At 61.6% G+C, this 26,648-nt stretch overlaps 1 protein-coding gene across 1 annotated transcript in view; it reads left to right on the plus strand.

Annotated features, from left to right (window-relative positions):
• WNK2 (WNK lysine deficient protein kinase 2) overlaps positions 1-26,648 on the plus strand; it is a 114,058-nt gene that overhangs the window by 31,462 nt on the left and 55,948 nt on the right. Inside the window, 6 exon segments of the mRNA XM_054727096.1 lie at positions 8,956-9,128; positions 9,336-9,556; positions 11,338-11,495; positions 13,597-13,685; positions 15,357-15,576; positions 25,680-25,962. Of these exon segments, the coding sequence (XP_054583071.1) occupies positions 8,956-9,128; positions 9,336-9,556; positions 11,338-11,495; positions 13,597-13,685; positions 15,357-15,576; positions 25,680-25,962 (1,144 nt within the window).

Genomic DNA, 26,648 nt, shown 5'->3' on the forward strand with positions numbered 1-26,648 from the left:
TGGCGCCAGGTGCCGGCAGCAGGTGCACGTGGCGGTTCCAGCAGGTGCGAGTGGGGCCAGCGCCAGCAGCAGGTGCAGGCGCCAGGCGGGACTGCAGCGCACGGGAGTTTTCAGTAACTACTAGAGGCTCGCCCCGATAACAGAGAATGGTGCCCCGCCTTGGTCTGGTGCCCCCCTCACCTGCTCCACCATCTCACTGCGGCTGATGCCCATCATGTTCCGCACTCTGCCGTCTGCAGCCGACGCCCACCATGGTCCGCGTGCGCCCCCTGGTGGTCAGTGCTCATCGTAGTGACCAGTTCTTCGGTTGTTCCGCCGTTCGGTCTATTTGCATATTAGCCTTTTATTTTATAGGATAGTTCTGCTTTCAGCTCAGGAAAATGCTATTTCCTTATCTCCTCTCCTTCCTGATCCCTCTCCTTCCCTCTGAGCTCCTGGCACGTGTTGTCAGGACTTTCAGCTGGGTCTCCGTGTTTTGATGTTTCTCTTCTATTTCTCACATTTGGTTTTGGATGTTTTCTCTTTATTTTTTGACACTTACTTGGAAAGTTGAGCACTGACTGACATAATAAAACACATCTTAAGTGTACAAGCAGGTGTACATATGGGTGACTGCACCCAGGTACCTGCACCTGCGCCCCGGAGGCAAGCGCTGCTCTGGTTTCTACCCCACAGTTCTGCCTTTTCTGGAGTTGGGGTTGTGAGCGGAGCAGCTCTGAACCCTGTGTGCCTGTCTTGCGTGGCTGCCTGTTTCTTTTTCTCGTGTGGGTACCTGGTCGGGTGGCCTGGGCCCAGTGCTGGTGCGAAGCTGCCAACGCTTCTTTGAGGCCTGTGCCAGAGGGCTCAGCTCCACCACCACCGGCTGGAATGACCCTGCTTGGAATGACTCTGCAGATGGCTGTGAAGTGGCATCTTGTGATTGTAGTTGGATTTTCCTGATGACTCGGGATGCCAAGTCCCTTTTCATACGCATCTTTTGTGACATGTATCCATCCTCTCCCGTTGTTACTGAGTTGCAGAGGTACCGTAATAGACCTAGTTAGGAATAAAGGAAAGAAGCAAAGGGAAGGCTAAATGTTATAGCCACTTGTTCAGCCTTGCCAGAAAGCTGCAGTTTAACACTCACCGGGAGCCACCCGTCAGGGGGAGAATAGACACATGACCAGTAAAGTCTGGGTGAAATAGGGAAGGTACTGGCCGTCAGTCACACCTGGGAACAGGTCATTGGCCAGAATGGGCGTGGCCGCTGCACGAGTGGGAAGATTGGAGAGACTGAGTCTCCTAAACCAAGGAGTCCTCCCTCTTGCCTTCCTGTGCTCCTGGCTCCTCAGGGCCTCTCATGGGCCTGTGTTCCTGCATTCACCCCGTGGTTCACAGCCACGTGGACCCCACACATAATGGACTATTGGACTGCAACTAGCCTGATGCTAAAGTGGACCCAATTCCAACATGGAACAGGAGCTCTGGACACTGGCTTTGCTTTTAGTTCTGAATCCGCAGCCTCACATCTTCCAGGACTGGATTAAGGGAAATGGGTCTTTAGAAACCCAAGGATTTGATTCCACGCAAATAAAAATCATTCATCCTCCCATGTGAGTCACAGAAAATTATTTTTCTTGAGATAACATAGGACACGGCTCCCAGTACTCAGTTGGGAAAGGGATACCTCACTTCTACTGATAACAGCAGGAGTTCATATGAGTCCCATGTCAAATACTTGTTTTGGGAATAGTTTCTCTCAGTCTGTGGTTTGACTTGTATTTTCTTAAATATTTGATGAGTCGAACATGTTTCCATGTTATCATCTAGATTAAAGTTGATTTTTTGACTTGAAGACAATTATGCTAAGTGAAATAAGCCAATTTGAGGAAGACAAATATCACATGATGTCACTTATTTGTGGAGTCTAATGGACAGAATGAATTGGCCAACAAAACAAGACCCGAAGCATGAAGTATGGAATAGACTGACATACCTGCATATAGGGGTGGAGGACAAGGAGAGATAAATCAAAGAACTTATATACTTACTAGAGGCCCGGTGCATGAAATTCGTGTGTGTGTGAGTGTGTGTGTGTGTGTGTGTGTGTGTCCCTTAGCCCAGCCTGCACCCTCTCCAATCTGTGATGCCTCTCACAATCCAGGACTGCTGGCTCCCAACCACTTGCCTGCCTGCCTGCCTGCCTGATTGCTCCCTAACCACTCCCCTGCTGGCCTGGTCACCCCCAACTGCCCTCCCCTGCCAGCCTGGTTGCCCCCAACTGCCCTCCCCTACAGGCCTGGTCGTCCCCATCTGCCTTCCCCTGCTGACCCGGTCACCCCTAACTGCCCTCCCCTGCTGGCCCAATTGCCCCTAACTGCCCTCCCCTGCCAGCCTGGTCACCCCTAACTGCCCTCCCGTGCCAGCCGGGTCTCCTTAACTGTTCTCCCCTGCAGGCCTGGTCCACCCCAACTGCCCTCACCTGCCAGCCTAGTCACCCTTATCTGTTCTCCCCTGCTGGCCTGGTCGCCCCCAACTGCCCTCCCCTGCAGGCCTGGTCCCCCCCAACTGCCCTCCCCTGCAGGCCTGGTCCCCCCCAACTACCCTCCCTTGTAGGCCTTGTCCCTCCCAACTGCCCTCACCTGCAGGCCTGATCACCCACAACTGACCTCCCCTGCTGGCCATCTTGTGGCAGCCATCTTGTGTCCACAAGGGGCCATCTTTGACCACATGGGGCGGCCATCTTGTGTGTTGGAGTGATGGTCAATTTGCATATTACCTCTTTATTATATAGGATATGCATAGGCCATGGACACGGGCAGTAGGGTGGTGAAGACCTGGGGGGTGGGTAGGGGCTGAGCGGAGGTGTGTAAAGGGGAAAGAATGGGAGACATCTTTAATACTGTCAACAATAAAAGAAAATAAAAGTTGACTTTTCGTATTTAATGTTTCATTGGATTACAGAATATCTTATTTTTAAAACATTGAGCTTTAATTTTTAAGAGCTCTTGATTATTCCTTTTTAAAAACTGTTTTATTTATCTTTTCTTTTAAAATATATTTTTTATTGATCTCAGAGAGGATGGGAGAGGGAGAGAGAGATAGAAAAATCAGTGATGAGAGAGAATCATTGCTTGACTGCCTCCTGCACACTCCCTACTGGGGATCAAGCCCACAACCCAAGCTTGTGCCCTTGACCAGAATCAAACCTGGGACTTTTCAGTACACAGGCTGACGCTCTATCCACTGAGCCAAACCTGCTGGGGCTATTTATCTTTTCTTTTTAAAAAACCTTTATTGTTGAGGGTATTACAGATGACCTCCTCCTCTTCGCCCCTTTGTCTCCCTCCACCCAGTTCCCGCCCCTCCCTAGGTGTTCATCACCCCGTGGTCTGTGTCCATAGGTAATGCATATATGCCCACTAGAGGCCTGGTGCACGAATTTATGCACGGGTCGGGTCCCTTGTCCTGGCCGGCGTTGGGGCTGATTGGGGGCGGGGAGACAGCTGGCTGGGGGGAGGGACCGCGGGAGGTTGGCTAGCTGGGGGGAGGGAGGGACCGTGGGAGGTTGGCTAGCTGGGGGGAGGGAGGGACCAGGGGAGGTTGGCTAGCTGGGGGGAGGGAGGGACCGGGGGAGGTTGGCTAGCTGGGGGGAGGGAGGGACCGTGGGAGGTTGGCTAGCTGGGGGGAGGGAGGGACCGTGGGAGGTTGGCTAGCTGGGGGGAGGGAGGGACCACGGGAGGTTGACCGGTCGGGGGAAGGGAAGGACTGCGGAGGTTGGCTGGCCAGCTTGAGAGGTGAACCTTGGGAGGTTGGCCATCCGTGGGAGGTTGGCTGTGGGAGCACACTGACCACCAGGGGGCAGCTCCTGCATTGAGCGTCTGCCCCCTGGTGGTCAGTGTGCATCATAGCAACCAGTCCTTCAGTCGCTTAGGCTTTCATATATATGTAGAGGCTTTTATATCCTATCTAATAAAATAGTAATATGCAAATTAACCATCACTCTAACACACAAGATGGCTGTCCCCATGTGGTCAAAGATGGCTCCCCCCATGTGGACACAAGATGGCTGCCACAAGATGGCATCAGGGGAGGGCAGTTGGGAGGGACCAGGCCTGCAAGGGAAGGCACTTAGGGATGACCAGGCTTGCAGAGGAGGGAAGTTGGGGGCAACCAGGCCTGCAGGGAAGGGCAGTTGGGGGGAACCCAGGCCTGCAGGAGAGAGCAGTTGGGGGTGACTAGGCCTGCAGGGGAAGGCAATTAGGGGTGACAAGGCCTGCAGGGGAGCACACTGTGGGAGCACACTGACTACCAGGGGCAGCTCCTGCATTGAGGGTCTGCCCCCTGGTGGTCAGTGCGCATCATAGTGACCGGTCATTCCACCATTTGGTCATTTGCATATTAGTTAGGGGTGACCAGCCCTGCAGGGGAAGGCAGTTAGGGGTGACCAGGCCTGCAGGGGAGGGCAGTTAGGGGCGACCAGGTTTGCAGGGGAGCAGTTAGGCAGCAATCAGGCTGGCAGGGGAGTGGTTAGGGGGTGATCAGGCTGGCAGGCAAAAGTGGTTAGGGGCAATCAGAAAGGCAGGCAGGCGAGCAGTTTGGAGCCAGCAGTCCTGGATTGTGAGAGGGATGTCCGACTGCCCGTTTAGGATCGGGCCTAAACGGGCAGTCAGACATCCCTCGAGGGGTCCCAGATTGGAGAGGGTGCAGGCTGGAATGAGAGACACACACCCCAGTGCACGAATTTCATGCACCGGGCCTCTAGTATATAGATAAGATCCTTGGTTAATCTCTCCCTACCCCCCACCCCCTTTCCTCTGAGATTCATCAGTCTTTTCCATGTTTCCATGCCTCTGGTTCTATTTTATTCATCAGTTTATTTTGTTCATTAGATTCTTTGTTTATTGTGACTTTTAGATTCAATTATTGAGAGCTATGTATTTATTGCCATTTTATGGTTCATATTTTTACCTCTTCCTCCTCCTCCTTTCTTCTTTCTCCTCCTCCTCCTCCTCCTCCTCCTCCTCCTCCTCCTCCTCCTCCTCACCCTCCTCCTCCACCTTCACCCTTTAACATTTCATGTAATACTGGTTTGGTGGTGATGAACTACTTTAACTTTTTCTTGTCTGTGAAGCTCTTTATCTGACCTTCAATTCTGAATGATAGCTTTGCTGGGTAGAATAATCTTGATTGTAGGTTCTTGCTATTCATCACTTTGAATATTTCTTGCCACTCCCTCTGGCCTGCATGGTTTCTGTTGAGAAATCAGCTGAGTCGTATGGGTGCTCCCTTGTAGGTAACTAACTGCTTTTCTCTTGCTGCTTTTAACATCCTCTCTTTGTCTTTAACCCTTGGCATTTTAATTACAGTGTGTCTTGGTGTGTGCCTCTTTGGGTTCCTCTTGTTTGGGACTCTCAGTGCTTCCTGGACTTGTAAGCCTATTTCTTTCACCAGGTAGGGAAGGTTTTCTGTCATTTTTTCTTCAAATAGGTTTTCAATATCTTGCTCTCTTCTCCTTCTGGCACCCCCCTATGCGAATGTTGGTACGCTTGAAGTTGTCCCAGAGTCTTCTTACACTATCTTCATATTTTTGAATTCTTTTTTTTCTTTTTGCTCTTCTGAGTGATTTTTGCTTCCTCATATTTCAAATTGTTGATTTGATTCTCGGAATCATCTACTGTATTGTTGACTCCCTGTAAATTATTTTTTATTTCAGTTAGTGTATGCTTAATTTCTGACTGGTCCTTTCTCATGTCTTTGACATTCTCAGTAGGATCCTTGAAAGTCTCACTAAGTCCCTTGAAGTTCTCTTTGAGTCCTTTGAAGCTCTCCTGAAGATCCTTAAGTAACCTTATAACCATGGTTTTGAACTCTGTATCCAGTAGTTTGCTTGCTTCCATTTCATTCATTTGTAACACATTTCTTTGTCTCCACATTGTGGCTGCTTACCTGTGTTTATTTCTGTGTATTGGGTAGAGCTTCTAGTCTCCTGGAATTGGTAGAGTGACCTTGTGTAGTAGGTGTCCTGAAGGGCCCAGTGGCTCAGCCTCCCCAGTCACCTGAGCTGGGCACTCTAGGTGTGCCCCTGTGTGGGCTGTGTGCACAGTCTTGTAGTTGAACCTCTATTGCTGTTGGCCTGAAGGTCAATTGGCTGAGAACCAGTTGGGGCTACAGTGGAAGAGCGGCTGTGTAGGAGACACCCCTATGGAGCAGGACTTGCTTCAGTGGGGCTTTGGTGCTCACTGAGTTTGCCCCTTGAGTGTGTCACTTGTGGATGTGTAGAGTTGTGATCTGGTGTGGTCTGAAGCTGTCCACTGGGTGCACTGGCTCTAGGGCCTCCCGGGAGGTGCAAAGTCAGCCACTGCCTGGGGCCACCCAGCAACAGATACAGAGATCTGCCAAGGCTGCTACTTGTATTGGGCTCGTAAGTGCCCCGGTGAGGCCCAGCTGTGAAGCTAGGCAGCCTGGTGCTAGTGCTGAGTCTTGGGCCTCTTACTGATAGGTTTGGGGCACGCTGACACCAGCTGCAGCTTGTTTGAGAGATTTTAGCAAAGTCTGAAGCCTCAGTCAGGCCAGGCCATTCATATGGAAAAGCCACTGCAAACAGCTTGGATGGGGCTGCAAATTGGATGGGGCAGGTTCTCAGAATCACCAGGGCAGGATGAACAGTGTGCTCCAGGCTGATGGAGACTCAGATATGTCTGCCAGTCAGCTCTGACACAGGAGGTCCCAGCACAGGAACAATGACCCTTTGAGCTCCCTGATCTGGGAGAAAGCTGCCCCTGAGTTCCTGCTCCAATAACAGACAGTCTAGTTCCTCCCCATATGTCCCTGGGTCCCCCCAAGCCACCTGGTGCTGGAGCTCAGAAGGTGTGATTCCATGCAAGTCCGTGCGCCTGGCCCTTTAAGAGGAACACCTGGTCTCCAGCAGCCTCTGTATCACTCAGCTACAATCCCTGCTGGTTTTTGCTCTGGAGCCCCAGACTGTGTGTCTAGTGTGGGGCTGGGACTCCTTGCTCCTCACGGGAGGCCTTTGCAGCTGAGATCTACCTCCTGATTTAAAAACACCACAGGTAGCCGAAACCGGTGTGGCTCAGTGGATAGAGCGTCAGCCTGCGGACTGGATGGTCCCAGGTTCGATTCCGGTCAAGGGCATGTACCGTGGTTGTGGGCACATCCCCGGTGGGGGGTGTGCAGGAGGCAGCTGGTCGATGTTTCTCGCTCATCGATGTTTCTGGCTCTCTATCCCTCTCCCTTCCTCTCTGTGAAAAACCAATAAAATATATTTTAAAAAAATAAAAATAAAAACTCCACATGTGGGTGCTGGACCAGCCCGCTCTGGGCCTCCGCCCCTCCTGCCAGCCTCAATGTGCTTTCTTTGCTTCTCTAGTTGTAGGGCTTCCATTCAACCCAGTTTCAGGCGGTTCTGAATGATGTGGTTCTGTCTTTTAGTTGTAATTTCGATGTGGTTCTCCGGGAACTTCGAGTGCTCCTTTTTCAGTAGAAGCTTGCTCTCATTTATGTGTCAACGTCTTGGACCTTCGAGGACATGAGCCAGATGTTCTCGAAGTTGTCTTTGTTTTCTCCTGGTATTCCTGTGCTCTGTGGGTGCTCGTGCTGGCTGGTCCCACTTTGCATGGAGAGGCTGATGGGGGTTTGTGGGGAAGGGTGCCTAAAGCTCAGAGCACCACTTGGGATAGAATCCCGTGACCCGATGACCCCAGCCCCTCCCGCCTCCTCTCTGGGTTTGTTGGAATCTTTATGCCGTTGGGCTCTTTCGGAAATATCCCAGGAGTCCAGGCCTGTGTTCCTTTCAGCTCTGATTTCTCCCACCGTCTGTCCACATGCAACTCTCCTGTCTTCCTGCAACTCTTCAAAGCTCCCGTTCCCCCTACAGCTGTGTTCGTTTCCCGGGGGCTCCTTCTGGTGGGAGGGCCGGGTGTGCGCTGCCAGGCTTTGTGGCCCGTTGGACGGGGACAGAGGTGACCTGGGGGCCCGCGGAGGTGAGGCTGATCTGTGAGGGAAGTCAGACAGAAGGCTGCTGGGGCCGACCAGGCAGGGCCTGGGTGGTGGCAGGTGTGGGGTCAGGTGTAGCCTTGGGGTTGGGGTGCTGGAGTGTGTTCCCATGTGCTGAGGGTGTGGGTGCCGATGGCCCAGGCCCCGCAGCGTGTGTGCCTGTCCCAGCACCGACGTGAGCGCGCCTGGGACTCTGGCCTTGCTCCTTTGCCGTTAGCTCTGGTCTCGCCTGGCTTTCTGGTGTCACGGCTGTGGTCACGAGCAGGTCCTCAGAGCCCCGGGTCAGTGTGGCCTTGCGCAGCACTGGATCCCAGGCGTGCCCGGAGGCAGCCTCCGTGTGCTCAGGGCGGGGAGCATTGGCACTGCCGTGGCTGGAGGTTGCTCTGGTGTTTTCTTTTTTTAATCCTCACCCAAGGGTATGTCTTTCATTGAATCTAGGGGTGGGGGGGGGGGGGGGAGAGAGAGAGAGAAACATCGATGTGAGAGAGAAACATCCATCGGTTGCCTCTGTGTGTGCCCCAACTAGAAATTGTACCCGCAACCTGGGTGTGTGCCTTCACCCAGGAATTGAACTTGTGACCCTCAGTGCACTGGACAACACTGACCAACCGAGGTAGAGATCTTTTTGATGAGCTAGGGGCTCCTCCTCAGGGTGGGCCCTCCCCGTCCCTTCCGTCTCCCCCTCCCTCTCCCCTTCCCCTCCCTCTCCCCTTCCCCTCCTTTCCCCTTCTTCCCTCTCCCCTTCCCTCTCCCTTCCCCCCCCCTCCCCCTCCCTCCCCCTCCCCTCCCTCCCCTCCCCCTTCCTCCCCCCTTCCCCCTCCCTCTCCCCTCCCCCTCCCTTCCCTCTCCCCCTCCTTTGTGCTCCCTGAGCAAAAGGAAATGAGGGAGTGACCCCCTGGGATCACCAGGCTCTGTGAAAGGCCGTGGCCCTGTCCCGCTCAGCTGTGCGTGTCTCTCTAGGACCGGAAGCTCACCAAGCTCGAGCGGCAGCGGTTCAAGGAGGAGGCCGAGATGCTCAAGGGCCTGCAGCACCCCAACATCGTGCGCTTCTATGACTTCTGGGAGTCCAGCGCCAAGGGGAAGCGGTGCATCGTGCTGGTGACCGAGCTGATGACCTCCGGGACGCTCAAGACGTGAGTGCGGCCCCGCCTGCCCCCCGGCCGCGGGGCCTCAGGGTGGGCTGGGCCCCGGTGCGGCCCACAGCAGCCGGCGTCCCGCCGGGCGTTTGGTCAGCACTCCTGTCTCACGGGGTGCCCTGTGGGTGACAGACGCACGCCCGCCGCAGCGGGAAGCCTTTCACACGCGGGCAGCGGGACCCGCAGCCACGCCCTCCCTCGCAGGTACCTGAAGCGCTTCAAGGTGATGAAGCCCAAGGTGCTGCGCAGCTGGTGCCGGCAGATCCTGAAGGGGCTGCTGTTCCTGCACACCCGCACGCCCCCCATCATCCACCGGGACCTCAAGTGCGACAACATCTTCATCACCGGGCCCACCGGCTCCGTCAAGATTGGCGACCTGGGCCTGGCAACCCTCAAGAGAGCATCCTTTGCCAAGAGTGTGATAGGTAAGCTCGCTCTCCCGGGCCTGCCCCCCCTCGCCCCTCAGCCAGGCTGTGGCTCCCGGGCCAGCGAGGGGCTGTGTGGTGAGGTTGGCTGGCGCCTGTGGGCTATGGCACTCAGGAGCAGGAAGGGGGAGCGGCCTCTGCAGGTGGGGACCCCCCCCCCCGGCATCTGAGGAGCCGAGGTATTTGGGGCCTGGAGTGAACGAGTGTTTGGGTGGGTGGGGTCTGGGGCTTCACTGTGGAGGCTGGTTTACTGGCTGTGTTTGCCTCTGCCTTTCTCTTCCTCCTCTGAGAGCCACTCTGCAGCCTTTCTGGCCGGAGCCCTCAGAGGAAGGGAGAGGGAGAGAAAGAAATATCGGTTGGCTGCCCTCTGCACGCCCCTGCTGGGGATCAAGCCCGCAGCCCCAAGCATTGCCCTGACTGGGAATCAAACCTGCGACCTTTTGGTTCATGGGATGATGCTCAACCCCTGAGCCACAGCGGCCGGGCCCGGCTGCAGTCGGGGCGGGTGCGGGGGAGGACAGGTGTGCCTGGCATCTGAGTGTGGCCAGAGTGAGGTCCTGGCAAGCAGGGGGTGCTCTTTGTCCACGGGGTCTAGGCCTCAGGCAGTGGGCCTCCTGGCTTTGCCAAGAGAGAGCTTGGAGGGGCTTTGGGGCAGCTCTTTATGGGGTTCAAGACATCTGGAACACGCTAACGTGCTGCAGGGCTCCACAGCTCCCAGGGCCTCCATGCGACACCACGGAGACAGCTGTGTAAATCCTCAGCTGAGGACAGGTTTGCATTGATCTGAGAGAGGGAGAGAGAGAAACATCAACGATGAGAGAGAATCATTGATTGGCTGCTGCCTGCACTCCCGCAGCCCAGGCATGTGCCCTGACCCGGAATCAAACCCCTGACCTTTCAGTGCACGGGATGATGCTCAACCACTGAGCCACACAGGCCAGGGCTGCGGTATAAACATTTTGAAGACACTCCCCCTCCCGCCATATGCTTTCTAACACAACAGGCAGTTCATGGTATTTTGCATCTGCTTTTAAAACACTTGGACTTCAGAAAACCTCCCGTCGTCAGCGGGGAAGTTCAAGAGCAGCCTCCCTGAAGAGGATGCCCTTGGTGTCTAGTGTGACATGCTCAGTTGGACTTGTTCTCACAAAAGGAGTGTGATCATTAGAGCAAAATTGTTACAGAAAAATTAAAAACCCTAGACCAGCGTCCCTAAGGAAAACGGCTGTGATCACAGCTGCCAGGTGAGTCCCGTCCGTGCTGATGGCCGCGCCCCGGGCGGTCAGCGTGCACACGCGTGTGTATTTTGTGTATTTGACTCTGCCTCTGGTAAGTGGTCACGGCCTTAACATTCAGAGTGAACATTATTTGAAAACCTTGTGTGCTTAGAACGCACGAGCGGTCTCCACCTGGTACCTGCCGGCCAGCGGCCCCCGTGCCGCGCCCGTCCTGGTCTGCTGCCCACGCTCGGCTGTGCGCCGTGCCTGTCTGGGACGTTTGGGCCTTTCTGGGTTTCTGCCGTGTCAGCGGCTCTGTCTGTCCCGGCTCCCTGGGCCTGCGGAGGGGACTGCGCTGTGCTCTGCCGAGAGGCACCCAGCATCCCCAGCTCTGGGGGCTGGTCCAGCCAGAATCAGGAGGGTCCTGGGCGGGTTCTCGGGAACCTCTGTCTACAGAACAGCCCTGTTTGAATCAGGATCCCGGGACCTGCTGCGCGGCACGTGGATGGGGGCGGGGCTCTGGGCCGCCGACCGCTGACCCTGCACCTCCTGCTCCCGGCACAGGCACCCCCGAATTCATGGCGCCCGAGATGTACGAGGAGCACTACGACGAGTCGGTGGACGTGTACGCCTTCGGGATGTGCATGCTGGAGATGGCCACCTCGGAGTACCCCTACTCGGAGTGCCAGAACGCCGCTCAGATCTACCGGAAGGTCACCTGCGTGAGTGCCCGCGGGCGAGCGCCCTTGTGAAGTCACAGCTGCTGTGGGAGGAGGGCGCGTGTCGCGGATGGGGAGCGAGGTGCCGGCCTCCGGGCTGCAGGCGGCGGCCCCCAGCAGTGATGCGCGTGCTGGGAACAGTGCCCGGGCTGCCAGGGCCTCAGCGCGGCGAGGCTGGGCCCTCCGGGCCGTGCCGGGGGCCGCGGGCGTTTGTGTCTTCTGGTGTGTCCCCAGGATTTAATCGGACCGGCCACCCCGTTCTCCCTGCGCAGCCGTCTGCCGGCGGGGAGCACCGGGGAGGTCTAAGGCAGCGCAGCGGGCGTGGCCGTTCCGGGCCCTGGTCTGTCCCTGTCTGCGCCTGCAGCCCTGGGGGGGCTCCCGCAGACAGCACTCCCCTCCGCAGGCTCCTGGCTTCTGCAGAGGAGCCTGGTTCTGCACCCCAGGCACCGGCCCCCTGCACACGCCCGAGCCATCCTGGGAGGTCGCTCGGCTCTCTCCTTCGGCTCTCAGTTCTGAGTTAGTGGTCACGTGTGAGCTCCGACCCCCTCCTGTGTGCTGCTCGGGCCTCGAGGCAGGAGAGCAGGGCTCGGGTCGGAGGCCCTGGGCGGTCAGGACCCACGCTGGGTGTGTGCCCCCTGAGCTGCTGGCAGGGGAGGCTGTGGGCATTCCTCCAGGATGGCGGGGCTGAGAGGGCAGGTGCCCCGCCAGACCTGGGTGTTGGCTCTGGGTGTGGGAGGAGCCGTCTGGAGACCCTTGTTCTGGCCCGTCTGCTGGCCTGGGGCGACGACTGAGCCCCACTGCCCTGTTGGCCCCGGAAACAAGCCATGGCCCGGGTCCCGAGGCGCCCGTGGTGCCATGTTGGTTTGGGAAAGCAGGGCGCAGCCAGGCCGTACGTCCCCCGAAAGCAGCTGGGGAGCGAGTCTCCCGGCCCTCAGTGTGTCCTCAGGCCAGTGACACCCGTGCTCCTGCCGCCAGCTCACTCCGGTGCACCCACACTCGCCCAGGCTCCAGCTCCCCTGGCTCCACGCAACGAGCCCCGACACGGCGCCCTCCGGAACCGTGCCTTGTTCTTCTGGCACAGTCTCCACCGGCTTTGGGGGCTCCGGTTCTCAGAGATGTCAGTGACAGTGTGCCCCCCCTGCCTGTGGGAGTTCCTCAGACCCGCCCACAGGGCTGCCCTTCCTCCCGGCAGCGTGAAGCCTTTCTCTGTCTCGCCACCACGGGGGCCCTCTTTGCTCCGGAAGCCCAGGGTCCCGTATCAGACTCGCCCGCGTCAGACACAGCACGACCCCGGTGGCTACGGGGTGGTCCTGGGGGTCCGGGTTGGTGGGTGCAGTGGGGCCTCACCTGGCCTGCGGAGTTGCTGGGGTCCTGCCTTTTCTGGTCTGCCCTGGCCTGTCCTCCCTCATTGTGGGAATGTGTGCTCCCATTCTGTACACGGAAAAGGACACGGGACAGGCCTTCAGAGGTGGGGTCTTGCTGAAGGAGAAAGAACATGGTGGCTGAGCCCTCGGTGTGTTTAAATGTTTAACCACCGGGTACCCCTCAGCAGCCCCGCGCCCCCGCAGATGACAAACAAACCCTGCGGTCTGCCCCTCACCTGCAATACTGTCTGCGGTTCTGCCCGCACCGTGTCCAGGCCACACGGTGGCTGCCCGCTGGGGCTCTGGTCGTGTGGATGCTTGTCCACACCCTGGCACCCCTGCCTCAAGGCCACCTGGCCGGGTCCCTGGCCACGGAACTGGGCGGTGGAACTGCATAGCACAGCCGTTTGCCGAAGCCTGAGCTGCAGGCCTAGGAAATCAACCCTGCAGTGGCCTCAGTGGGCCAGGGTCTCGGCGGCCCTCGTCGGCGTCAGCTGCAGTGACTGCAGATCTTGCTCTTAGCGCCTGGAGCAAGGGGTGGGAGAAAGGCTGGCCTGTGCGGGGCATTTCCTCCTCCAGCCTCCACCTCCTCCATGCACCAAAGTGGGCGTGGGTCCCCAGTCTGTTCCCCAGCTCACGCCCACCGGCCTCCCCACCCGAAGCCGGTGCACTGCCTGCCTGGGCTTCGGGGTCAGTGTGAGGAGTGGGACCCCGTAGAGTGACTCTGCCTCTCTCCGCAGGGCATCAAGCCGGCCAGCTTTGAGAAAGTGCACGATCCCGAAATCAAGGAGATTATTGGGGAGTGCATCTGCAAAAACAAGGAGGAGAGGTGAGTTCCCAGCGGCACTGGCCTGGGGCTCTTCCCCCGCTGAAACCCCTCCAGCTGGCCTGCAGAGAGCTTCGGCCACGGACTCCCGGGTGCCAGCCCGCCCGCTGGTAGTCAGTGGGACGCCCTAGAATACACTCCTTGACTTTGGGGACTGTCCTGGAGCCCCCTTTCCTCCTTTGCTGGAAGCTTCCTGCCCACAAGGGGGTTCCTGAGGCCTCACTCTGCCCCTTGCCTTTTCTCTGTGTTGTTTCTGGTGGATCCGTCCGTTCCCGACTTGCAGGACACCCCGTGCCCGGCCTCCCCGTGCCTCCCCGTGCCCAGCCTCCCCGTGCCGGCCTCCCCGTGCCTCCCGTGCCCAGCCTCCCCGTGCCGGCCTCCCCGTGCCTCCCCGTGCCCAGCCTCCCCGTGCCGGCCTCCCCGTGCCTCCCCGTGCCCAGCCTCCCCGTGCCGGCCTCCCTGTGCCTTCCTGTGCCCAGCCTCCCTGTGCCCGGCCTCCCCGTGCCTTCCCGTGTCCAGCCTCTCCGTGCTCAGTCTCTCCGTGCCCAGCCTCCCTATGCCCAGCCTCCCCGTGCCCGGCCTCCTGTGCCCAGCCTCCTCGTGCCTCCCCGTACCTCCCCGTGCCCGGCCTCCCCCTGCCCGGCCTCCCCGTGCCTTCCCGTGTCCAGCCTCTCCGTGCTCAGTCTCTCCGTGCCCAGCCTCCCTATGCCCAGCCTCCCCGTGCCCGGCCTCCCCGTGCCCGGCCTCCCCCTGCCCGGCCTCCCCGTGCCCGGCCTCCCCGTGCCCGGCCTCCCCGTGCCGGCCTCCCTGTGCCTTCCTGTGCCCAGCCTCCCTGTGCCCGGCCTCCCCGTGCCTTCCTGTGCCCAGCCTCCCCGTGCCCAGCCTCCCCGTGCCGGCCTCCCTGTGCCTTCCTGTGCCCAGCCTCCCTGTGCCCGGCCTCCCCGTGCCCGGCCTCCCCGTGCCCGGCCTCCCCCTGCCCGGCCTCCCCGTGCCGGCCTCCCCGTGCCCAGCCTCCTGTGCCCAGCCTCCTCGTGCCTCCCCGTACCTCCCCGTGCCCGGCCTCCCCATGCCTTCCCATGCCCATCCTCCCACGGGAGCTCGCAGCCGTGGTGACCACAGAGCTGACCCTGGGAGGAGGCTGTGCTGGGACAGTGCATGAATCCATTTCTGCCAGACAGCAGCTAGTGTTGGGAATGCTGGGGCGGGGGGAGGCGAAGTGGTTACCATGGCAACTCCCAGCCGCTGCACCTGCCCTGTCCTGAGGAGCTTCCAGAAACCCCCTGAATATGGTTTCCATGGCAACTCCCAGCCGCTGCTCCTGCCCTGTCCTGAGGAGCTTCCAGAAAACCCCGTTCAGGCCTATGGAGCCAGGTGTCCGACACCGGGTCCCTGCCCTCAGCGGCCATGTCTGCACCGCAGAGCCTGGCTGACCGGCCTTCCCTGGGCTCCTGGGGTCTCTCACCCCGGGCATGCTTTCTTCTCATCAGAGAAGAGCTTCAAATGCTCCCAGGGAGATGTGTTCAGGAGCAGTCTTGTCCCCCAGGAGGCGGGCGGGGCGTGCACTGTAAGCTGCTCTGTGCCCTGGAGGCAGAGCCGTCCAGCAGGTGGTACGGACGGTCCAGAGAGCGGTGGCCTCCGCCCCAGCAGGTGTGCCCTCAGCTGCTCCCTCCCCAGGTACGAGATCAAGGACTTGCTCAGCCACGCCTTCTTCGCGGAGGACACGGGCGTGAGGGTGGAGCTGGCTGAGGAGGACCACGGCAGGAAGTCCACCATTGCCCTGAGGCTCTGGGTAGAGGACCCCAAGAAACTGAAGGGCAAGCCCAAGGACAATGGGGCCATAGAGTTTACCTTTGACCTGGAGAAGGAGACGCCCGATGATGTGGCACAGGAGATGGTAAAGTGTCATTGTGGTGGGCGGCGGAGGGTGCGGGTGGGCGGTGGAGGGTGCGGGTGGGCGGTGGAGGGTGCGGGTGGGCGGTGGAGGGCGGCGGTGGGCGGTGGAGGGTGTGGGTGAGCGGTGGAGGGCGGCGGTGGGCGGTGGAGGGTGAGGGTGGCGGTGGAGGGTGCGGGTGGGCGGTGGAGGGTGCGGGTGGGCGGCGGAGGGTGCGGGTGGGCGGCGGAGGGTGCGGGTGGGCGGCGGAGGGTGTGGGTGGGCGGCGGAGGGTGTGGGTGGCGGTGGAGGGTGTGGGTGGGCGGTGGAGGGTGTGGGTGGCGGTGGAATTGTGGGGCACAGCTTTCAGAGCCTGTGGTTTCCCAAGGTTAGAACAAAGCCAGAAGGGTGTTGCCGTGAGAGGCGTCGGGACCGAGGGCGTGTTGCCTGTGTCTGAGGGACAGCGTGGGTCGGGTACCCGCTGCCCCGATGCGGGACGTGGCTCAGAAACGGGGTGCCAGGAAAGGCCTTGCTCTGACCGGATCTGTGCCGTCTGTAAATGCGGGCCTTTGAGTTTGGATCTGTGTCGCCTTGTGTTTTGAGCCGCATTTGGCCCGGGAGCCGGCGGTGGCAGGCGGGCGTGCTCAGGGTCGCGGAGAGCGGAAAGGTATCGGGGGAAACGGATGAGACCGACTTTTCCTGGAAAAACTGGGCAGGAGTGAGAGCCAGCAGGGTCACTGCGGAGGGCGAGGGCCTGGCCGCGCCTTTGTCACGGTAGACCGAGCCCGCCTTCTCTAGACAGTGTTACTGACTATCGCTCGTCTGTCCGAAGTGCCCACAAGTCACGGCGCGTCCGGGGGGCTGCCCGCTGCACTCGCCGGCCCCGTGGTTTCAGGAGGAGGAAGTGGGCGGGCGGGGCCGGCCGGAAGAGGTGCAGCTTCCCGCGGGGCCCCGCGCGGTGAGGTGAGGGTGCAGCAGGCCAGCGGGGGACGGAGTGGGCCCCACCTTCCACCGGACGGGCCTGTGCCCTGCCGCGCCCGCACTCGCAGGGGGTGTGATGTCCTGTTGGTGGCCGGCTCCCCGGTCAGGACCAGCGCGCCCCTTCCCGGCTGCCAGCACGAGCAGACACGAGTTGCTCACCGACCGAGGGTCTCGCGGTGCCGGGAGGCCGGCCCTGCAGCGGGGCGGGGACTGCTTCGCATTCACCGAGCGCCCCGTTTCCACAGTCCCCTGCCCGGCGTCCTGGGATGCGCAGTTCCTCCTCACGCTGCCGGCCTTTCCGCGCTCCGCTGAAACTTCACGCACAATAAGTGACGCGCGGCGTTAGGGTGCGGGTCCTGTGCAGTGTCCTGGAGGGCCTCGGGCGGGGGACCCGGCGCACTGCACTGCCCTCAGCACACGACCGGGCAGGAAGAGGGCCCCCGAGGAGCTGAGGTGCGCCCTGGGACGGCCTTGGGGCACAGGTGCCTCTGGGCTCTGAGGTTGGCCGGGGCCGGGGCCGGGGCCTGGGGAGGCGCAGGCGGCCAGCAGTGCGCCCTCTCTGCGTCAGCGTGGGCACAGGGAGCCTCCTGCGCCCGCAGGGATTCGCTTCAGGGGAGCCAAGCCGGTCCAGTGTGCAGTGACTGGACCGCGGGGGCGCTGGCACAGAGGGTCCCCCGGGGCCTCCCAGTGCTGCCTGCCCCTCAGCCTACAGCCTCCTCCTCCTGCTCAGGGGTCTGGCCTCAGCTGCCCTCTCTGGGATCTGCCCACCTCCCTGGAGGACGCTTCCCACCCGGAGGCCTGCCCTCCTGCAGCCCAGCCGCCCCCCGGCCCCGCCTCGCCAGGCCCTGGCACTCGCTGAACTGGCGGCAGGTCCCGGTGGAGGCCCTGGGCCCGTGTTTCTCCTCCCTCTGCCCCTCCCCCATCTCCTTCAGAAGAGCTTTCCATGTGGAGCACTCGCCCTGCAGCGCAGTCCACGCAGCAGGCACGTCCCGTGCTCAGTTCCAGGCAAAACCAGAACAGCGTGTCCCCACGGCTCTGCGTGGAGCGCGGGCGGGTTGGTGGAGCGGCTGTGCTGACCCGAAGCGCTGCCTGCGGGTGCTAGCCTGGCCCCTGCGGCTCCTGCTGGGCCTTGTGCTGATGCTGGTCCTGTGGCTGTTGGCCCGGTTCTTACCTCCCCACCCCCCGTAAACCCCAGAGCGGCACCGGGTCCGGGCCTCTGCAGCCCCAGGCCTCCCGGCCGGCCCTGGGCCAGCGCCAGGACCTGAGGAGGCTCACTGCCCCGCAGCCTTAACTCAGCCCAGATTTCTCCCAATGGAGAGTAACAGACGCCATGAACGAGACGGGCCAGTTGTAGATGGAAGGTCACTCACAAGGAGACTCAGCGAGAGCACAGGATGACCCCGCACTGGGGTGCTGCCTCGTTCTAGGGCCGAGGTCAGCGAGCACTAGGGGGGCTGAGGTCAGCGAGCACTGGGGGCTGAGGTCAGTGAGCACTGGGGGCTGAGGTCAGTGAGCACTGGGGGCTGAGGTCAGTGAGCTCTGGGGGCTGAGGTCAGTGAGCTCTGGGGGCTGAGGTCTGAGGACTGGGGGCTGAGGTCAGCACTGGGGGCTGAGGTCAGTGAGCACTGGGGGCTGAGGTCAGTGAGCACTGGGGGCTGAGGTCAGCGAGCACTGGGGGCTGAGGTCAGTGAGCACTGGGGGCTGAGGTCAGTGAGCTCTGGGGGCTGAGGTCAGTGAGCTCTGGGGGCTGAGGTCAGTGAGCTCTGGGGGCTGAGGTCTGAGGACTGGGGGCTGAGGTCAGCACTGGGGGCTGAGGTCAGTGAGCAGTGGGGGCTGAGGTCAGTGAGCACTGGGGGCTGAGGTCGGTCAGCACTGGGGGCTGAGGTCAGCACTGGGGGCTGAGGTCAGTGAGCACTGGGGGCTGAGGTCAGTGAGCACTGGGGGCTGAGGTCAGTGAGCTCTGGGGGCTGAGGTCTGAGCACTGGGGGCTGAGGTCAGCACTGGGGGCTGAGGTCAGTGAGCACTGGGATCTGAGGTCAGTGAGCACTGGGGGCTGAGGTCAGTGAGCACTGGGGACTGATGTCAGCACTGGGGGCTGAGGTCAGTGAGCACTGGGGGCTGAGGTCAGCACTGGGGGATGAGGTCAGTGAGCACTGGGGGGGCTGAGGTCAACTCTGGGGGCTGAGGTCAGCACTGGGGGCTGAGGTCAGTGAGCACTGGGGGCTGAGGTCAGTGAGCACTGGGGGCTGAAGTCAGTGAGCACTGGGGGCTGAGGTCAGTGAGCACTGGGGGCTGAGGTCAGTGAGCACTGGGGGCTGAGGTCAGTGAGCACTGGGGGCTGAGGTCAGCACTGGGGGCTGAGGTCAGTGAGCTCTGGGGGCTGAGGTCAGTGAGCTCTGGGGGCTGAGGTCTGAGGACTGGGGGCTGAGGTCAGCACTGCGGGCTGAGGTCAGTGAGCAGTGGGGGCTGAGGTCAGTGAGCACTGGGATCTGAGGTCAGTGAGCACTGGGGGCTGAGGTCAGTGAGCACTGGGGGCTGAGGTCAGCACTGGGGGCTGAGGTCAGTGAGCACTGGGGGCTGAGGTCAGCACTGGGGGCTGAGGTCAGTGAGCACTGGGGGGGCTGAGGTCAGCTCTGGGGGCTGAGGTCAGCACTGGGGGCTGAGGTCAGTGAGCACTGGGATCTGAGGTCAGTGAGCACTGGGGGCTGAGGTCAGTTAGCACTGGGGGCTGAGGTCAGCACTGGGGGCTGAGGTCAGTGAGCACTGGGGGCTGAGGTCAGTGAGCACTGGGGGGTGAGGTCAGTGAGCACTGGGGGCTGAGGTCAGTGAGCACTGGGGGCTGAGGTCAGTGAGCACTGGGGGCTGAGGTCAGCACTGGGGGCTGAGGTCAGTGAGCACTGGGATCTGAGGTCAGTGAGCACTGGGGGCTGAGGTCAGTGAGCACTGGGGGCTGAGGTCAGCACTGGGGGCTGAGGTCAGTGAGCACTGGGGGCTGAGGTCAGTGAGCACTGGGGGCTGAGGTCAGTGAGCACTGGGGGCTGAGGTCAGTGAGCACTGGGGGCTGAGGTCAGCACTGGGGGATGAGGTCAGTGAGCACTGGGGGGGCTGAGGTCAGCTCTGGGGGCTGAGGTCAGCACTGGGGGCTGAGGTCAGTGAGCACTGGGGGCTGAGGTCAGTGAGCACTGGGGGATGAGGTCAGTGAGCACTGGGGGCTGAGGTCAGCACTGGGGGCTGAGGTCAGTGAGCACTGGGAGCTGAGGTCAGTGAGCACTGGGGGCTGAGGTCAGTGAGCACTGGGGGCTGAGGACTGAGGGCTGAGGTCAGCACTGGGATCTGAGGTCAGTGAGCACTGGGAGCTGAGGTCAGTGAGCACTGGGGGCTGAGGTCAGCACTGGGGGCTGAGGTCAGTGAGCACTGGGGGCTGAGGTCAGTGAGCACTGGGGGCTGAGGTCAGTGAGCACTGGGGGCTGAGGTCAGTGAGCACTGGGGGCTGAGGTCAGCACTGGGGGCTGAGGTCAGTGAGCACTGGGATCTGAGGTCAGTGAGCACTGGGGGCTGAGGTCAGTGAGCACTGGGGGCTGAGGTCAGCACTGGGGGCTGAGGTCAGTGAGCACTGGGGGCTGAGGTCAGCACTGGGGGATGAGGTCAGTGAGCACTGGGGGGGCTGAGGTCAGCTCTGGGGGCTGAGGTCAGCACTGGGGGCTGAGGTCAGTGAGCACTGGGGGCTGAGGTCAGTGAGCACTGGGGGCTGAGGTCAGTGAGCACTGGGGGATGAGGTCAGTGAGCACTGGGGGCTGAGGTCAGTGAGCACTGGGGGCTGAGGTCAGTGAGCACTGGGGGCTGAGGTCAGTGAGCACTGGGGGCTGAGGTCAGTGAGCACTGGGGGCTGAGGTCAGCACTGGGGGCTGAGGTCAGTGAGCTCTGGGGGCTGAGGTCAGTGAGCTCTGGGGGCTGAGGTCTGAGGACTGGGGGCTGAGGTCAGCACTGGGGGCTGAGGTCAGTGAGCAGTGGGGGCTGAGGTCAGTGAGCACTGGGATCTGAGGTCAGTGAGCACTGGGATCTGAGGTCAGTGAGCAGTGGGGGCTGAGGTCAGTGAGCACTGGGGGCTGAGGTCAGTGAGCACTGGGGGCTGAGGTCAGTGAGCACTGGGGGCTGAGGTCAGTGAGCACTGGGGGCTGAGGTCAGCACTGGGGGCTGAGGTCAGCACTGGGGGCTGAGGTCAGTGAGCACTGGGATCTGAGGTCAGTGAGCACTGGGGGCTGAGGTCAGTGAGCACTGGGGGCTGAGGTCAGCACTGGGGGATGAGGTCAGTGAGCACTGGGGGGGCTGAGGTCAGCTCTGGGGGCTGAGGTCAGTGAGCACTGGGGGATGAGGTCGGTCAGCACTGGGGGCTGAGGTCTGAGGACTGGGGGATGAGGTCAGCACTGGGGGCTGAGGTCAGTGAGCACTGGGTGCTGAGGTCAGCACTGGGGGCTGAGGTCAGTGAGGACTGGGGGCTGAGGTCAGCTCTGGGGGCTGAGGTCAGTGAGCACTGGGAGCTGAGGTCTGAGCACTGGGGGCTGAGGTCAGTGAGCACTGGGGGCTGAGGTCAGTGAGCACTGGGGGCTGAGGTCAGCACTGGGGGCTGAGGTCAGTGAGCACTGGGGGCTGAGGTCAGTGAGCACTGGGGGCTGAGGTCTGAGGACTGGGGGCTGAGGTCAGCACTGGGAGCTGAGGTCAGTGAGCACTGGGTGCTGAGGTCAGCACTGGGGGCTGAGGTCAGTGAGCACTGGGTGCTGAGGTCAGCACTGGGGGCTGAGGTCAGTGAGGACTGGGAGCTGAGGTCAGCTCTGGGGGCTGAGGTCAGTGAGCACTGGGAGCTGAGGTCTGAGCACTGGGGGCTGAGGTCAGTGAGCACTGGGGGCTGAGGTCTGAGCACTGGGGGCTGAGGTCAGTGAGCACTGGGGGCTGAGGTCTGAGCACTGGGGGCTGAGGTCAGTGAGCACTGGGGGCTGAGGTCAGTGAGCACTGGGGGCTGAGGTCAGCACTGGGGGCTGAGGTCAGTGAGCACTGGGGGCTGAGGTCAGCACTGGGGGATGAGGTCAGTGAGCACTGGGGGGGCTGAGGTCAGCTCTGGGGGCTGAGGTCAGCACTGGGGGCTGAGGTCAGTGAGCACTGGGGGCTGAGGTCAGTGAGCACTGGGGGCTGAGGTCTGAGGACTGGGGGCTGAGGTCAGCACTGGGGGCTGAGGTCAGTGAGCACTGGGATCTGAGGTCAGTGAGCACTGGGATCTGAGGTCAGTGAGCAGTGGGGGCTGAGGTCAGTGAGCACTGGGGGCTGAGGTCAGCACTGGGGGCTGAGGTCAGTGAGCACTGGGGGCTGAGGTCAGTGAGCACTGGGGGCTGAGGTCAGTGAGCACTGGGAGCTGAGGTCAGTGAGCACTGGGGGCTGAGGTCAGTGAGCACTGGGGGCTGAGGTCAGCACTGGGGGATGAGGTCAGTGAGCACTGGGGGCTGAGGTCAGTGAGCACTGGGGGCTGAGGTCAGTGAGGACTGGGGGCTGAGGTCAGCTCTGGGGGCTGAGGTCAGTGAGCACTGGGTGCTGAGGTCAGCACTGGGGGATGAGGTCAGTGAGCACTGGGGGCTGAGGTCAGCACTGGGGGATGAGGTCAGTGAGCACTGGGGGCTGAGGTCAGCACTGGGGGCTGAGGTCAGTGAGGACTGGGGGCTGAGGTCAGCTCTGGGGGCTGAGGTCAGTGAGCACTGGGTGCTGAGGTCAGCACTGGGGGCTGAGGTCAGTGAGCACTGGGGGCTGAGGTCAGTGAGCACTGGGGGATGAGGTCAGTGAGCACTGGGGGCTGAGGTCAGTGAGCACTGGGGGCTGAGATCAGTGAGCACTGGGGGCTGAGGTCAGTGAGCACTGGGGGATGAGGTCAGTGAGCACTGGGGGCTGAGATCAGTGAGCACTGGGGGCTGAGGTCAGTGAGCACTGGGGGCTGAGATCAGTGAGCACTGGGGGCTGAGGTCTGAGGACTGGGGGCTGAGGTCAGCTCTGGGGGCTGAGGTCAGTGAGCACTGGGTGCTGAGGTCAGCACTGGGGGCTGAGGTCAGTGAGCACTGGGGGCTGAGGTCAGTGAGCACTGGGGGATGAGGTCAGTGAGCACTGGGGGCTGAGGTCAGTGAGCACTGGGGGCTGAGATCAGTGAGCACTGGGGGCTGAGGTCAGTGAGCACTGGGGGCTGAGGTCAGTGAGCACTGGGGGCTGAGGTCTGAGGACTGGGGGCTGAGGTCAGCACTGGGGGCTGAGGTCAGTGAGCACTGGGTGCTGAGGTCAGCACTGGGGGCTGAGGTCAGTGAGCACTGGGTGCTGAGGTCAGCACTGGGGGCTGAGGTCAGTGAGGACTGGGAGCTGAGGTCTGAGCACTGGGGGCTGAGGTCAGTGAGCACTGGGGGATAGGTCAGTGAGCACTGGGGGCTGAGGTCAGTGAGCACTGGGGGCTGAGGTCAGTGAGCACTGGGGGATGAGGTCAGTGAGCACTGGGGGCTGAGATCAGTGAGCACTGGGGGCTGAGGTCTGAGGACTGGGGGCTGAGGTCAGCACTGGGGGCTGAGGTCAGTGAGCACTGGGGGCTGAGGTCAGCACTGGGGGCTGAGGTCAGTGAGCACTGGGGGCTGAGGTCAGTGAGGACTGGGGGCTGAGGTCAGTGAGCTCTGGGGGCTGAGGTCTGAGCACTGGGGGCTGAGGTCAGTGAGCACTGGGGGATGAGGTCGGTCAGCACTGGGGGCTGAGGTCTGAGGACTGGGGGAGGGGAGATATTCCAGCACCTGCTGTGGTTCTGAGGAGGCCCCTCAGGGTGGGAGGAACAGGGAGGACAGCTCTGCTCTCGCTCTAAATTCACCCTTGTCTCCTCCCAGCAGGTCCTCAGGCAGGGACATGGGGTGGAGGGCGTGAATCAGAAAGACGATGCCTGGGGCTGAGAGAAGGCAGGTCTCTGATCTGGAGGTTCCCTGCAGTGGGCCCCGGGCATGGGGGAGAGCCCAGCACAATGTGCCAGCCTTCCTTCTGCCTCAGCCTGCCGGTAATGGGACTTTCGGGGTGACATACGATGTGGCTGCAATCTTCCTGGTTGGGAAAAAAACAGAAGTGAGGCCTGGAGAGGCTGCCTGTGGGGAGGCGTGGCGTCTGGGCGTGCAGCCGGAGGAAAGTGGGTCACGGGCAGAAATAGAAGCGGCAGCAGGAGCCAGGGCAGCCTCTTTCCAGGGCCTCCGGTCAGGTGGCTGTGCCCTGGGCGGGGCGTGCCGACCCCAGCCTGGCCCCTGCTCTCACCCGCTGAGCCTGGGGGGGCGGGCACGCTCGGGTCGTGGTTCATCCCGTCAGAGTCGTCTCCTGAACGAGTGAAGTCATCACAGACTTCCCAAAGGGCTGCAAGCATGCGCCCAAACACTGTGACGGCATCGCCGCTGGGCAGCCTGGCGCCTGCTCCCCACGGACTCGGATCAGGACGGAGCTGCCCAGCTCCCGGCGGTCAGAGCCGAGTGCAGCCGGCCCCTCGGCCCATCCTTCAGCGCCCCGCGGCCAGGCTCTGTCTTCAGGAGCCCTGTGCGCAGGCTGGGCAGCCCGCTGCTCTGGTGCGCCTGCGGACTCCCGGTGATGGCGTGGCGGGGGTCTGCAGTGCAGCCCTAATGAATGCCTGTTCTGTGCGAGGTACTTTGGAACTAGGCAAATGTCTCTGTTGCACCAGGCTTTTAATTTCGATTTCTGTGGGCACAGCGTGGCTTTATTCAGTAGGTTATCTGCTCCGTTGGTGAGTTACCCTTACTGTGCAACAGATGCCCCAACTCCACTGTGCTCACACCTCTCCCCATTCTCCAAGGTCAGGGGTCCAGGTGTGGCTTAGCAGGCGGTTTGGAGTCAGGGCCCCTCGTGAGGTGTGGCTGGGTGTGGCCAGGGCTGACCTGGGCTGAGGGCCACCAGGGCTGAGGAGCAGGCCGCTCACCTGGCTGTGGGAGACTCAGTCTCCGGCCGGGGAGGTTGTTCCACAGGCCCGTTCATGACATGGCCTCCCGTGAGCCAGTCACCCAGGAGGGAGGGAAGCAGACACTGAGGCTGAGAGACAAAAGGAGAGAGGTAGAGACAGGGATTGAGACGGACGCGGATGAGAGACAGGCAGGAGAGGGACAGGCAGACGGAATGCCCGTCCGTGGCCCCCTTTTGTGACCTCGGACCGCAGGGACGCTTCCGCTGCTGCCCCGCAGACCTGTGTTCCTGGGGTGTACGCGTGTGGACACACCCTTTAACCCGCCGTGGTGGCACAGTGCACGGAGACGCTCAGGATGTCCCGGCACTGGCACCGGCTTCCTGCGTCCCCAGGCCCCCGCACGTCCTCCCCTCTGGCAGAGGCGTCGTCCAGCCCCTGCCCTCTTCCCGCCAACCTGGACCCGCGCGTGGGCTGTCGCCCTGCGCCACACGCCTGTTGACGTTTGCGTGTGTGTCTGTTGCGCCTGGAGACTGCGTGGTCCCACTTCCCGGCCAGCACCGCAGGCTTCTCCTCTGGTTTCCCCGTTCCGCACGGGGATCCCGAGTGACGGCCAGGAGCCTGGCTTCCCCTTTTGTGTGGTTTGACCGTGAATCTCCTTGGAGAGAGCCGGTGTTTCCCAGGAGCCTCCGCTCCTTTACAAATGCTCCCCAACACCCTGTGGGGTGCGCCGGGTCCCTAATGCTGCCGGCATGGTGCACACCGCCCTGGCCTCCAGCTGCAGAGCCGTGCCTTCTGGGAGAATGCCGAGAACAGCACTGGCCTCGGGTCCTCGTCCCTGCCCCCGAGCACACGCATTCGGCCAGGACACCATCCTGCTCGGGCAGCTGGGGTGGGGGTGGGGGGCCAGGCAGCCTCAGGGCTCAGACAATAGGCTGCTTCCCTCCCTCCAGCTCACGGTCAGTGAGGTCCCGAGGGTCACTCCCCCTGTGGGCGTAGTCGGCACGGAGGCTGTGTCCTCATGGGATGATGGGAGCGTCCCTGAAGGATGGGAGTGGGGCCTGAGGAGGGGCTTTGTGCTGAGACCCCATGACCGGGCAGTGGCAGAGCGGGTGGAGGACAGGCTGGGCAGTGGGATGTGTGGGAGGGGGAGGGGAAATGGTCCCAGTAACGGCAGGGGGTCCCTTTGCAGATCGAGTCTGGGTTCTTCCACGAGAGCGACGTGAAGATTGTGGCCAAGTCCATCCGAGACCGCGTGGCGTTGATCCAGTGGCGGCGGGAGAGGATCTGGCCAGTGCTGCAGCCGCCGGAGCGGCAGGACCCGGGCAGCCCCGACACGGCCAGGGCTCCGCACGCGCCCCTGCAGGTCCAGGTGACCTACCACGCGCAGGCAGGGCCGCTGGAGCCCGAGGAGCCCGAGGCGGACCAGCACCTCCTGCCCCCCGCGCTGCCGGCCAGTGCCACCTCCCTGGCCTGTGAGTGCTGCTCTCCCCGTCCCCGGCTCTCCTGCGGGTGTGGGGGGCACCCCTGGCTCTGCCCGGGAGGGCGTGGCAGCATCCCTGGTGCTGCACAGAGCTCTCGGCCAGCTCCCCAGGACAGGTGGGCACAGACGTGCAGGTCCCCCAGAGCCTCCGGCCAGCCCGCGGGTTAGCAGCTCCGCGGCTCCTCACCCCCCGGAGGGTACGGCCGGCAGCGTGGGGCCCTGGGCTCAACACCGGGTGACGTCTGTTCGGGACAGGCGTCCGAGGGCTGCGGGGCTGAAGGTGGAGTGGCCACGCTGTGTGACCTTTGTCCTCAGGAGGGTCTGTGCCCAGGGTGACCTGCCTTCTAGTGTCGAACCTTGAGACCATGTGTGTTACCGGTGGGGTGGGGTCCGTTCGTGCCTGGCTCCACCTCAGACCTTTGGACCAGAGCAGCTTCTGCAGATCCGGGCAGGAGCGTGCCCGCCGTGCCCTCCGTGCCCACGCCGCCAGCCTGTGTGATGTATTCAGGAGGCACACCCTTCACTTACCATTAACACAGCCAGGGTTCTCAGTGGGCTGACTGAAAGCAGGGGCTGGTGTCGCTTTGAGACAGTTTGCTTACTGTGTGCTTCCTTTCCAACCTCCTCGAGTTTGTTTTGGAGGATAAAACTGCTATAGCCTCATACTCCATTTTCTTA

This window comes from Eptesicus fuscus, chromosome 15, assembly GCF_027574615.1.
Source record: "Eptesicus fuscus isolate TK198812 chromosome 15, DD_ASM_mEF_20220401, whole genome shotgun sequence".
NCBI lineage: Eukaryota > Metazoa > Chordata > Mammalia > Chiroptera > Vespertilionidae > Eptesicus > Eptesicus fuscus.